General features: G+C 41.1%; 1 protein-coding gene across 1 annotated transcript; it reads right to left on the bottom strand.

Moving 5' to 3' along the window:
* Nucleotides 1-7,029: 7,029 nt before the first annotated feature.
* LOC129547626 (small ribosomal subunit protein eS1-like) lies at nt 7,030-7,904 on the bottom strand. The gene is made up of 2 exons (XM_055413368.2): nt 7,170-7,904; nt 7,030-7,089 (listed from the first exon to the last, which is right to left on the bottom strand). Exons 1-2 carry the CDS (start codon nt 7,902-7,904, stop codon nt 7,030-7,032), a joined length of 795 nt encoding a protein of 264 aa, XP_055269343.2.
* Between the last annotated feature and the right edge of the window lie 5,147 nt (nt 7,905-13,051).

Here is a 13,051-nt window from a genome sequence, read left to right as displayed (position 1 = left end):
AACATTTCATGCAAAGATGGGGCATAATAAGGGACAGAAATGGTATGGACCTAACAGAAGCAGAAGATATTAAGAGGTGGCAAGAATCCACAGAAGAACTATACCAAAAAGATCTTCATGACCCAGATAATCATGATGGTGTGGTCACTCACTTAGAGCCAGACATCCTGGAATGCGAAGTCAAGTGGGCCTTAGGAAGCATCACTACGAACAAAGCCAGTGGAGGTGATGGAATTCCAGTTGAGCTATTTCAAATCCTGAAAGATGATGCTGTGAAAGTGCTGCACTCAATATGCTAACCAATTTGGAAAACTCAGCAGTGGTCATAGGACTGGAAAATGTCAGCTTTCATTCCAGTCCCTAAGAAGGCAATGCCAAAGAATGCTCAAACTATTGCACAATTGCCCTCATCTCAAACGCTAGCAAAGTATTGCTCAAAATTCTCCAAGCCAGGCTTCAGCAGTACGTGAACCATGAACTTCCAGATGTTCAAGCTGGATTTAGAAAAGGCAGAGGAACCAGAGACCAAATTGCCAACATCCACTAGATTATCGAAAAAGCAAGAGAGTTCCAGAAAAACATCTATTTCTGATTAATTGACTATGCCAAAGCCTTTATGTGGGTCACAATAAGCTGTGGAAAATTCTGAAAGAGATGGGAATACCAGACCACCTGACCTGCCTCTTGAGAAATCTGTATGCAGGTCAGGAAGCAACAGTTAGAACTGGACATGGAACACAGACTGGTTCCAAATCGGAAAAGGAGTACGTCAAGGCTGTATATTGTCACCCTGACCTGCTTATTTAACTTATATGCAGAATACATCATGAGAAACGCTGGGCTGGATGAAGCACAAGCTGGAATCAGGATTGCTGGGAGAGATATCAACAACCTCAGATATGCAGATGACACCACCCTTATGGCAGAAAGTGAAGAAGAACTACAGAGCCTCTTGATGAAAGTGAAAGAGGAGAGTGAAAAAGTTGGCTTAAAACTCAGCATTCAGAAAACTAAGATCATGGCATCCGGTCCCATCACTTTATGGCAAATAGATGGGGAAACAATGGAAACAGTGACAGACGTTTATTTTTTTGGAGCTCCAAAATCACTGCAGATGGTGACTGTAGCCATGAAATTAAAAGATGCTTGCCTCTTGGAAGAAAAGCTATGACCAGCCTCAGTTCAATTCAGTTCAGTTCAGTCGCTCAGTCGTGTCCAACTCTTTGCAACCCCATAAATCACAGCACTCCAGGCGTCCCTGTCCATCACCAACTCCCAGAGTTCACTCAAACTCATGGCCAGCCTAGGCAGCATATTAAAAAGCAGAGACATTACTTTGCCAAGAAAGGTCCATCTAGTCAAATCTATGGTTTTTCCAGGAGTCATGTATGGATGTGAGAGTTGGACCATAAAGAAAGCTGAGTGCTGAAGAATTGATGCTTTTGAACTGTGGTGTTAGAGAAGGCTCTTGAGAGTCCTTGGACTGCGAAGTGATCAAACCAGTCAATCCTAAAGGAAATCAGTCCTGAATATTCTTTGGAAGACTGATGCTGGAGCTGAAACTCCAATACTTTGGCCACCTGATGCAAAGAACTGACTCATTGGGAAAGACCCTGATGCTGGGAAAGATTGAAGGCAGGAGGAGAAGAGGACGACTGAGGCTGAGATGGTTGGATAGTGTCACCGACTCTATGGATATGGGTTTGAACAAGCTCTGGGAGTTGGTGATGGACAGGGAAGACTGGGGTTTTGCATTCCGTCGGACGTGACTGAGGACTGAACTAATATTTGCCTTTAGTTTGAAATTTTACATGATTCAAGTGCTTTCGGCAGCCATCTATGAAAATCTAAACTAAAATATGTTATAAAAGAGTGGGAGATTGTTCTTTTTAAGGGATACAGACTCTTCTGAGTCTGCTAGAAAAATAAAAGCTGTTTGTAAGATTTTAAACACACATATTTTCAGAGCCACAGTTACTGTGTGCAGGAGATTATAGCCCTGTTTGGTGCCTGACCATATAAGTATCTAAAGAAGAGACTTCATTCCTAGTTCTTGACAAATATGAAATAGTTATCAAGAAAATGCATGCAGAAACAATTATGATTATGAATGGCTTTGGCATCTACCATCCTACATTATTAATTTTGTCATACAGTCAAGCTCCCCTTCATTCATAGTTGATGGGAAGCCTTGTAATCCAGCAGGAAGCCCAGGACAGCATTTATGGAATTGTTTTTAAGGTTTCTGAGTGCTCCTGGTGCTTTGCCTGAATTCAGGATTGGACTCTTCCTTCCCTTGGGAATCTGCTTTAACTTTGTCTTTGAAATAGTCACTGTTCCTTCCGAAGCCTGCAGAGACCTGTACATAACCAGCCAGGTGTTATCTAAAAGGACCCAGAAGAGCTGTGAGCATCATTTGGAATCTGCCACATTTCCTTCAGGTGGTGGAACTACCTGATTCATCCATAGAAAACGACCCTTCCAATCATCTCTGGGGATGAGAAGTATCATGGCTGCAACATCTACCATTTGTTCCAAGGTTTACAGTTGGCAAAACATTTCTAAGCTGAGATGTTATTTGAGCTCATGATAATCCTTAAAGGAAGCAACACACATCTATGGTTATGTCCCGTTTACCAATGGGGGAGGGAACCCTGCAGAGGTTAAGTTATATATTTAGTCTCTTCTGTCCTCCTTTCCCCAGTCACCCCATCCTTCACTCCCTCCCACAGCTCCTTGTCCCATGAGCCCCCCAGGCCCCTCCCCTGTATTGTGTTGTCAAAGGCCCTGGTGTCTGCCTGCTACCCACCCCCCAAGGTATAAACTGTGGGTCCTGTGCTTTGCCAAGCCTGCCAGGGAGCTGCCGTGAGCTCAGGGCTCAGCTGGTTTTATTTTGAATGTTTGAGGGAAGCAAAGCAACCCCATGTGCAAGGGGTCAGTGGATCACTGCATTCCCTTAGATGATGTCACGTCTTTGCAAAGTGGGGTTTGTAGTGTTTGTAGAGATGGGAGTCCCAGCGACAATCAGTGTGAAGGGAGTGGAAGGTGTAAGTGTCCAGTTGCATCATGAAGTGTGAGGAGTTGCCCACCAGGCACCCTTGTCCTGCTGGGCAGTTACTAAAGATGATCTTTGGTTTTAATTTCTGTTTCTAATACATGCATGACTACGAACTCACGAAGTGCCTTGGACCTGACTCAGTAATGAATGGGACTGATGGATGTCTCTAGGGGCCCAGGGGCATCATGAACAAACTGGTGCCATGAGAGTCTCATGAACCTGGAATATTCAGACACCTCTAGTGTAACTAAAGCTGAGGGCGTGGCTCCTCTTTTCCCAGGGAACTCAGAGATTTGAAAAGCTTTTCTTTTTTTTTTTTTTTACTTTTAATATATTTATTCTTTCATTTTTTCCCTCCACCAGTTTGAAAATTGTGTCTTACATGTTTACTCTTTTAGTGGTTGCCCTAGATATTTTAATGTGCAAACAAGTTAACAATGTCTAAAATTAATCAGTATCTTTATCTACCTCCTCCCAAATTTAAGAGCTTTAGAATGTTTTATTTTTTTTAATTTTTATTTATTTATTTATTTATTTTTTAATTTATTTTTTTTTTATTTTACCCCAATGCTGGGGGCTGCCAGGGGCTTCTCTGCTCCGATGAGACGCAGCAGAGGCTACTCTAGTGGGGTCTTCCCAGCCCTCCTGAGTCATACCGCGGTGGGGAGGGCAGTCCCTATTGTGCAGGTTGGCCTAAGTCAGTGAAATAATTAGTCGCTCAAGCGTGGGTGGAAAGCAGTGGGGATGTTTTTCGTTCTATGTCCAGGGGACAGGCTGACCATCCCAGGCAGTGTGTTGCTGGTGGAAGGCTCAGAGCATCAGCTTCTGTTCAGCCCTTTTCCTCAGGATTTTAGTCAGTGTCCTTCACAAACCTTTCCCCTCCCACCAAGGAAAAGTGTGGGCAGCTTGGATTCGTGGGCCTGGAGTGTGGGTCATGTGTTTGTTGAACTCATGATGACACAGCTCCCTCTGGCTTCCCAGACCCCCTACCCCCACCCCGAGCCAACTTTGCCCTGCCTCCTTTCTGGAGGGTTCACACTGGGGGATCCGAAGGGGCCAAAGGCAATGAATGCTACCTGGTGTTAAGAGCTGTGAAAGGCAGAATCAGAACCAAGAGAGAGCTTTCCCTAAGATGAGAAGCACCCAGGGAATTCCTCAGTGCCTGCCCTTTCCACATTTCCATGCCAGCCTGTTAGTTGCGCATAATCCTTGTGACCCAGCCACAATTGGTGGGAATCAGCCAGTTACTAGGAGCCTTCCCTGGTGGCTCATATGGTAGAGCATCTACCTGCAACGCAGGAGACCTGGGTTTAATCCCTGGGTTGGGAAGATCCCCTGGGGAAGGAAATGGCTACTCACTCCAGTATTCTTGACTAGAAAATTCCATGGACAAAGGAGCCTGGCAGGCTACAGTCCATGACATCGCAGAGTCGGACACAACTGAGTTACTAACACTTTCACTTTCTTCTTTCACTCTGGGAGGGACCAGGGCCAATAACCAGATACCCTGGTTCAAATCCTGGCTCCACCATGTACTAGTTATATGACTTTGGAACAATTGTGTAACTGTCTAGGATTTGGTTTCCTCATCTGTAAAGTGAAAGTAATACTAAAGTACCTCCTAAGATTATTGTGATGATTCATCGAAACACCTTATGTTAAGTCACAGGCACAGTGCCTGACCTGTCCCTTCTTATGGAAACCACAGTAGAGTCTCCTGGCTGGCTTCTTCCTGCTCCCTCTGTCCACTGACCAGCCGACCCTGGTGCATCCCCATGTGGCCCCTGCAGCCTGGCATGCCCCCGTTCTTGGGAACTGGGAGGAGCAAACTGTTTTTCTCTCTACATTTTAAATAAAATATTGGTTTGGATGGCTCTACCTGGTTTCTTTTCAGCTGGGAGGCTAGCTTGGTCTTCTTGCTAAGCAGTGTTCCCAGCAGCTGGAGAGGACAAACCTTAATGCTTGGGCACTTTCCTACTTCTGCCAGGTGTGTCACATGGCCAAGCCCAGATCCAAAGGGTGGAAAGAGATAGTCTTCTACCTCCTAATGAAAGTTTCAGCAATCACATTAAAGGGGTGTGCATATAGGGATGGGAAGAATTTATCCTCGTTTTAAAAAAATCTACCTCATGAAAAAAATCTGCCCTATGCTCTGCTTGGGGTGCTTGGGCAAGTGACTTCTTTTCCTTAACGCCATTGTCATCCCCTTTATAATGGAGTGGAAAATTTCTGTTCCTTAAAGGGCTGCCTAGAGGGTCAAAGCAGCATACACTATAAAGTACTAGTTTATTGATATCTGATATCCCTAAAGTACTGAGGAAATGTACTAGTTTGTTGATATCTGATATCCCTACCATGAGTGTCACATTTTGAGTTGATAAAAATCCAGGTGTTTGGATCTTAAGAAATGGTTTTGTTATCACATCCTGGACAGAAGGATAGTTTCCTGAGACTTAGGTTGGTGTGATCCTGACAAGTACCTGACAAGATGCCATCCCATTCTTCTTATGTAAAATATATGTTATATATGTATGGTCTTAGTTGAGGTTCTTGATCCTTTCTATGAGTGTCTCACTTTCAGATCCTGGGAGAGAAGATCTTTGTGGCCAAATTTGGACCAGGTGTACATGCCAATCAGAGGGATGTGGTCGTGAGTACCAGATGCTGTTTATGTTTGTCTGGACCCTGCTTCTTTAAGCCAACTGGAAACACCCATCCTCAACAACCAGTGGATCGTAAAAGCCAGTTGTGAGTGCCTGCCCACGAGTCTTGTTCCAGACCTTTCTTGCTGATTCCTGACTAGTTTCCACTTTCCTCTGGTTCCTATAATTGCCTCTTGCCTTTATTACCTTGTTCTTGCACTTTGCCCATTTGATGTCTTTCATCTGAAATGGATCCATTTCAGTTCTTCCAGAAGAGCTTTGGCTTGGATATACCTTCTAATCCAGAGCAACAGGCCAGTGATGGATTTAGTCAAGATTTAGTTCTTCTGGGTTATGTTGAGACTTGGGGTGCAGTAGCTATCATGGCTGACTCCTTGGGACTCAACTTGCAGCCCTGATCCACCATATCCACTTTGTGATGTGGGAATTAGCAATCTCTGTGTCTCTTTCTCTGTCTAGACTCTGTCCTTTTGAGGGTAGGTACTGTGTTTCTAGATATTATTTGTCATGGTGTCCCTTTAGGACCACGGGAATCAAGTGGGATATACAATCAAGAGAGAATAGATTTGGGTTGGACCCTTGTAATAGACATGTGTTGTTTCATGGCTGTCAGCATCCAAAACTTTCTTATTTGGGGAAATTCTTCATTGACAATAGGCAGAGTCCTGTTTCCTTAGAGAATCAAGGGGACCAGACATTCCTTTTCCTCAGCCCTTGGCCTCTCTGGCATGTGTGACCTATGCTCCCAGCTACTCCAGTGACCTGACCTGGGCTGTGTCTTCCCCACCTGGCCCTCCTGGTTCTCTGTATTTTTTGTGCTTGGTTCTCCATCTTTTTGTGACAGACTCAGAGAATGGTGCAGTTTCTCATTAATAAATTCCTACATTTTTTCTGCAAGTCAAAGTACATTTTTGTGTTTTTGGTTTTGCAACTTAAAACTAAAGTGATGCAGCCCATGAATAATAATTTATAGTGGCTTCCATCCACTGTGTACATGCCAGGTGCAGTAGCAAACTAAGCGCTTCATATAGGTGACATTTTATCCTAACAACCATCTTGAGGGAGTTATTTTTTCTCATTTTGCATATTAGGAGGCTTCTATGGGTAGTGCTACTGTGAACATTCTTGTGTGTGTCTTCCTGGTGTTCCCACACACTCATTTCTATTGGGTATAAGTGTAGGAATAGAATTGTGGGGTCATAAAGCACAGGTATGTTCATCTTCATTAGCTGATGTTCAACTGTTTTATTTTCTTTTTTTTTTACCACAAATAAGATCTTTTATTTGTCACCATCAAGAGTCTGCATTTTAAACTGATTCTTGGACTGGTGGCTCGTATCCATCAGCTCGTTCAACTTTAGCACCTGTCTCATGGGGGAGCCTGGTGGGCTTCCATCTATGGGGTCACACAGAGTCAGACACGACTGAAGTGACTTAGCAGCAGCAGCAGCATCCTCAGTAGCTTTTCCAGAACTACTACCTTCGCCATGTAGCTCCATGAGTTTTCCCAATTCAAATTTGGGCTTCTTCAGCATTTTTACTTTCCTAACGAAGACATCATGGAGCAGATAAATAGATTGGCAAGCCTTTTCTATGTCTTTTCCAATGCTATCTGGAATCAATTTATTGACCACCTCTTTCAAGTCATTTGTCTGCACCTCTCGGGTCATGATTTCCATCATCTTCTTGCGAATCTGGTGCACCTGCTGGTGCTGGGCATAAGAGGTCTTCTGAATCTGATTGTTGCGCTCTTTAGTAAAACCCACACAGAACAGACGAAGCAAGGAACCATCGGTAGTCTTGACATCAACATGAGCTTCAATCATGGTCTGCCATTTTTTGACCATGGAGCACATTTTGTCACGGGTAAGATCCATACCATGAAAATTAGTCAGGCAGTTTTTGCCCTGAACATCCTCAGTAATAAGCTTGAATTTTCTAAATGCTACATCATCATTCTGCAGATCAGCAAGACTCACTTCAAAAACACGACCTTTGAGGCCATCAGACGCGATTTTGGTTCCTTGCGTTTTCGTGACCAGTGTTTTCCCAATATTCCTTATATTGAACATAGCTGGTGCTTTCACATCATACAAATCTTTTTTAGAAAATGGGTCAACCACTTTCTTCTTGGCTCCGTTTTTGCCTCCTTTCATAAGCCGCTTGTTCTTGCCAACCGCCATGGTGCCGCTCAGAGAGCCAAAAGGTATTCAACTGTTTTATAAAGTGAGCTTATGCATTTATACTCCCACCAGCATTTGTATGAGGTTGCGATTTCAGCATGTTAGTGAATCTTGGTCACCATTTGATATTGTGTGTGTGTGCATTTTTTAATGTTAGCCCTTCTGGCATATGTCCAGTGGTATCTTAATTATAGATTTTAAAAAATTAATTTCTATTGGTGTATAGTTGATTTACAGTGCTGTGTTGGTTTCAGGTGTACAGCAAAGTGAATCAATTATACATCATCATATAGTCACTCTTTTTTATATTCTTTTCCCATATAGAACATTACAGAGTATCAAGTAGAGTTCCCCGTGCCATACAGTAGGTCCTTATTAGTTGCCTGTTTTACATATAGTAGTGTATACGTATCAATCCCAATCTCTAATTTATCACTCCTCACCTTCCCCCTTATTAACCATAAGCTTGTTTTCTATATCTGTGACTCTTGTTTTGTAAATAAGCTCATTTGTACCATTTTTTAAGATGCTTTGTATAAATGATATCATACAGTATTTCTCTTTGTCTGACTTATTTCACTCAGTATGACAATCTCTGGGTCTTACTGTAGCTTAACTTGTGTTTCCATCAGGCCCAGTGAGGTTGAGTACCTCTTAAAAAGAATTGTTATTTTTTTATAAATATTGAGCGGGTAGTACAGAGAATTTCCATACACTATCCATGCCCCTCACACTTATACACACATAGAGAGTTTCCTGTTATTAACATCGTGCATTAGCGCCATATATTTGTTGCAACAAATGCACTGATATTAACACAATATTATTAATGAAAAGGCCCACAGTTTATATTAAGGCTCCCTTTTTGTGTTGTATAATTCTGTTAGCCTTGGAAAATGCTTCATGTTATGTATCCACCATTTCAGTATCATATGAGATAAGGTTAATGCCCTAAAAATCTGTGCGCCATCTGCTTATCTCACCCCACTTTCCCCTACCTCTGGCAATCACTGCTCTTTCCACTGTTGCTATAGTTTTGCCTTTTTCAGTCATATTGTTGAAATCAAATAATGCATAGTCTTTTTAGACTGGCTTCTTTCACTTAACACTATGTGCTGGAGGTTTCTCCACATCTTTTTGTGACTAAGTAGCTAATTTTATCATTAATATTCCATTTTTTGGATTAATGCTCAAAGCGTCCACAGTTTGTTTACCCATTCACAGATTGAAGGCCGTCTTGGTTGTTTCAACATTTTGACGGTTGTTTTTAAAGCTGCTATAAATGAACATCCATATGCAGGGTTTTTGTGGGCATTAGTTTTTCATATACTTAGTTAAATACCAAGGAGTGCAATTAATGGATAGTATGTATGGTAAGAGTTTGTTTACTTTTGTAAGAAGCTACCAAACTTTCTTCCAGAGTGGCCATTTTTCATTCTACTAGCAATAAATGAGACCTGTTGCTTTACATCCTCCTTAGTATTTGGTGTTGTCAGTTTTTGGATTTTAGCTATCCAGATATGTAGATAAATATAACTCATTTTCATTTGTAGTTCAGTAATAATACACAAAATTGAACATCTTTTCATATGCATGTTTGCCATCTTCACTGATGAAGTGTGTGTTCAGATCTTTGCCTGTTTTTACATTGGATTCTTTGTTTTCTTATTGTTGAGTTTAATATTATAGTTCTTTGTATATTTTGGATATATCCTTTATCAGATGTGTTTGTGAATGTTTCTCCCTGTCTGTTGCTTGTTTTTTCATTCTTTCAATGGTGTCTTTCACAGAGCGGAAAATTTTAATTTTAATGATGTCCAACATGTCAGATTTTCTTTCATCATGCTTTTGGTGCTATATCTAAAAATTCATTACTGAGCCTAGATTTTGTCTTATGTCATTATCTGTTAGAATTTTTGTAGTTTTGTATTTTGTTTTTAGGTCTGTGATTTTGGAAATACATTTTGTGAGAGGTGTAAAGTCTGCATCAGATTGGTTTATTTTTGCATGTGAATGTCCAGTTGTCCTGGCATCATTTATTGAAAACATATCCTTTCTCTCTGGTGGCTCAGATGGTAAAGAATCTGCCTGCAATGCAGGAGAACCAGGTTTGATCCCTGGGTCAGGAGGATCCCCTGGAAAAGGGAATGGCTACCCACTCCAGTATTCTTGCCTGGGAACTCCCTTGGACAGAGGAGTCTGGTGGGCTACAGTCCAAGGGATTGCCAAGAGTTAGACACGACCGAGCAACTAATACTAGCACTATCCTTTCTCCACTGACTTGCCTTTGCTCTTTTGTCAAAGATTAGTTGACTTTATTTGTATGGGTCTTTTTCTGGGCTCTCTGTTCTGTTGCACTGATCTATTTGTCTATTTTTTTTTTTTTTTTACCAGTTCCACACTGTCTTGACTACTGTAACTTTATAGTGAGTCTTAAAGTTGAGTAATGCCAGCCCTCTGCCTTTGTTTTTCAATAGTGTTGTCTATTCTGGGTCTTTTGCCTCACCATAGAAACTTTAGAATCAGTTTGCTATTATGCACAGAATAACTTGCTGGCACTTTGTGTGGGGGATTGTGTTCTATCTGTACATGAAGTTGAGAAGAGCTGACATTTTTAAGCACCTTTTGATATATTATTTGCCATTTGGGTGTTCCTTTTTTTGTGTGTGTGACATACCCCTCCAATTTCTTGTCCATTTCTTTTTCTTATTGATTTGTATAGGTTTTTAATATATTCTGGAAAAGAGGTCTGTCTTTATGCATTTAACATTGTTATTGTATGACTTGCCTTCTCAGTCTATTAATGAAGTTTTCTGATGAATAGTTCTTAATTTTGTTCCATTTAACAATATAACAAGGTTATATTATCATGATCTGTTAAAGAACCCAAGATTATTAGTAAATTTTCCTGTGTTAGCTTCTAGAGCAGGAGTCTGCACCATTTTGGGGAAAAGTCAGATAATAAGTACTTTAGGCTTTGTGGGTTATGTGTCCTCTGTCAAGACTGCTCGGTTCTGCCGTGTAGTGTGAAAGCAGCCGTGTGTGCACTCGGTCTGACTCTTTGTGATCCCATGGACTACAGCCTGCCAGGCTCCTCTGTCCATGGGACCTCCCAGGCAAGACTACTGGAGTGGACCGTCATTTCCTTCTTGCCAGATCTTGCCAACCCAGGGATCAAGTGTGCGTCTCTTGTGTCTGCCACATCAGCAGGCACATTCTTTACCATTGTGCCACCTGGGAAGCCCCTGAAAGCAGCCATAGCAATATGTAAATGGTTGCGTGTGTCTGTGTTCCATGTTCCAGTAAAACTTAATTTACAGAAACATGTGATGTGCCCAGGTTACCCCATGGGCCATAGTTTTGTTGATCCTTGTTCTGGAGATGCACTGTCTGATAGTACTTTCTGTGATGGTGGCAGTATTCTATATGTGCATTTTCTAATAATGTAGCCACAAACCACATGTGGCTGTTGTGTGCTTGAAAAGGACTTATGCAACTGAAAAGCTGAATTTTTAATTTTAATTTAATTTTAACTAATTTAAATTAGCCACATATGAGTAATGGCTACTGTATAGGAGAGTGCAGGTCTAGAGGCTTATTGTTCTGTCTTTGCTTTTTAGATCTGCAATCCACTTGGAACTGATTTTATAAATAGTGGGAAATAGGGGATCAGCAACTATCCAGTTTGCACAAAAACCAGTTACTTAGAACATTTTCTTTTCCTCATGGCTCAGCAGTGCCATTTTTGTCGTATATTAGATATCTTATGTGTGAGTCAGTTTTTGGACTCTGTTATATCTCATTATCTGTGTGTCTTTATCCAGCCTTGCACTCATATCATAATGTCCTATATACTAAAGCTGTCTGGTAGATTTAATACTCTTATCTTTTTCTTCTTCAAGAATGCCTTAGTGATTATTAACCCATTGCATTTTGTATGCATTTCATAATGAAGTATCAATTTTCATACCAGAAAAAAACCCCAAAAAACCTCTTGGATTTTTTTTTTTTTTACTGAAATTTCATCAAATTTATAGATCTAACTAGAGAAAATTGACATTGTCAGTCTTTCAATCCAAGTATCTAGTATAACTAGCCACTTACTTATACCTGTTCTAATTTTGCCCAATAATATTTTCAGTTTTCAATTTTATCCTTCAGTTCTGTTCAGTTCAGTCGCTTAGTTGTATCCGACTCTCTGCCCCATGAATCACAGCATGCCAGGCCTCCCTGTCCATCACCAACCCCCGGAGTTCACTCAAACTCATGTCCATCGAGTCATAAGGTTTTTAAAGGGTTTCCATTTCCTTTGTTAATTTGTTAATGCAGGAGACTTGGGTTCAGTCCCTGAGTTGGGATGATCTCCTGGAGGAGGAAATGGCAACCCATTCCAGCATTCTTGCTTGAAAAATCCTGTGGATACAAGAGCCCGGTAGTCTGCAGTCCATGGGGTTGCGAAGAGTCAGACATGACTGAAGTGACTAAACATGGCATGGAAACCTTACCAAATTATCTTAGTAATTCTAATAGTTTATCTGAAAGTTCTTTGTAGGTAGCTATATCATCTGTAAGTAACGATAGTGTTGTTTTTTCCCTTTACACGCCGTATAGTTTTATTATTTTTTTTTTGGTCTTTTTACGCTGTATAGGACTTTCAGCAAACTATAGAATAGAAGTGATACTACTAGACATCCTGAACTTGTTCTTGATTTTTACAGGAATGTTCTCAGTATTTCAACATTAGTTATGGTGTCCTTTGTAGGTTCTTATAGAAACCGTTTATCCAGTTAAGGGAGTCTCCTATTCCCAGGTTTTTGTTTTTAACCTGAAAGAATGTTGAATTTTTTCAAGTGTTCTTACTACATTAATTTTGAGATTATCATAGGAGTGTCCTTCCTATCGCATTTGAAATGACCCAATTTCTGATTGCTAAATTCATACCCATTTTTCAAATTCATACTCATACCCTAAACCTCCCTGTCATAAGGATTCCCATCTCCTTGCTTTTCACTTGAAGATTAACTTCTTTGAGGTTGGGGCCTATATGTTTCTTCTATATCCCTAATGCCCGGCACACTGATACATAGTAAATGCTAATAAAATGGTGACTGAGTTATCAAGTCAGTCAAGTCAGTGAGCCTGGTCTC

This window comes from Moschus berezovskii, chromosome 24 (assembly GCF_049115385.1).
Source record: "Moschus berezovskii isolate FMDL1 chromosome 24, NW_MosBer_1.0, whole genome shotgun sequence".
Taxonomy (NCBI): domain Eukaryota; kingdom Metazoa; phylum Chordata; class Mammalia; order Artiodactyla; family Moschidae; genus Moschus; species Moschus berezovskii.
The sequence above is the reverse complement of the archived record's forward strand: the minus strand, read 5'-3'. Positions and strand labels throughout refer to the sequence as shown.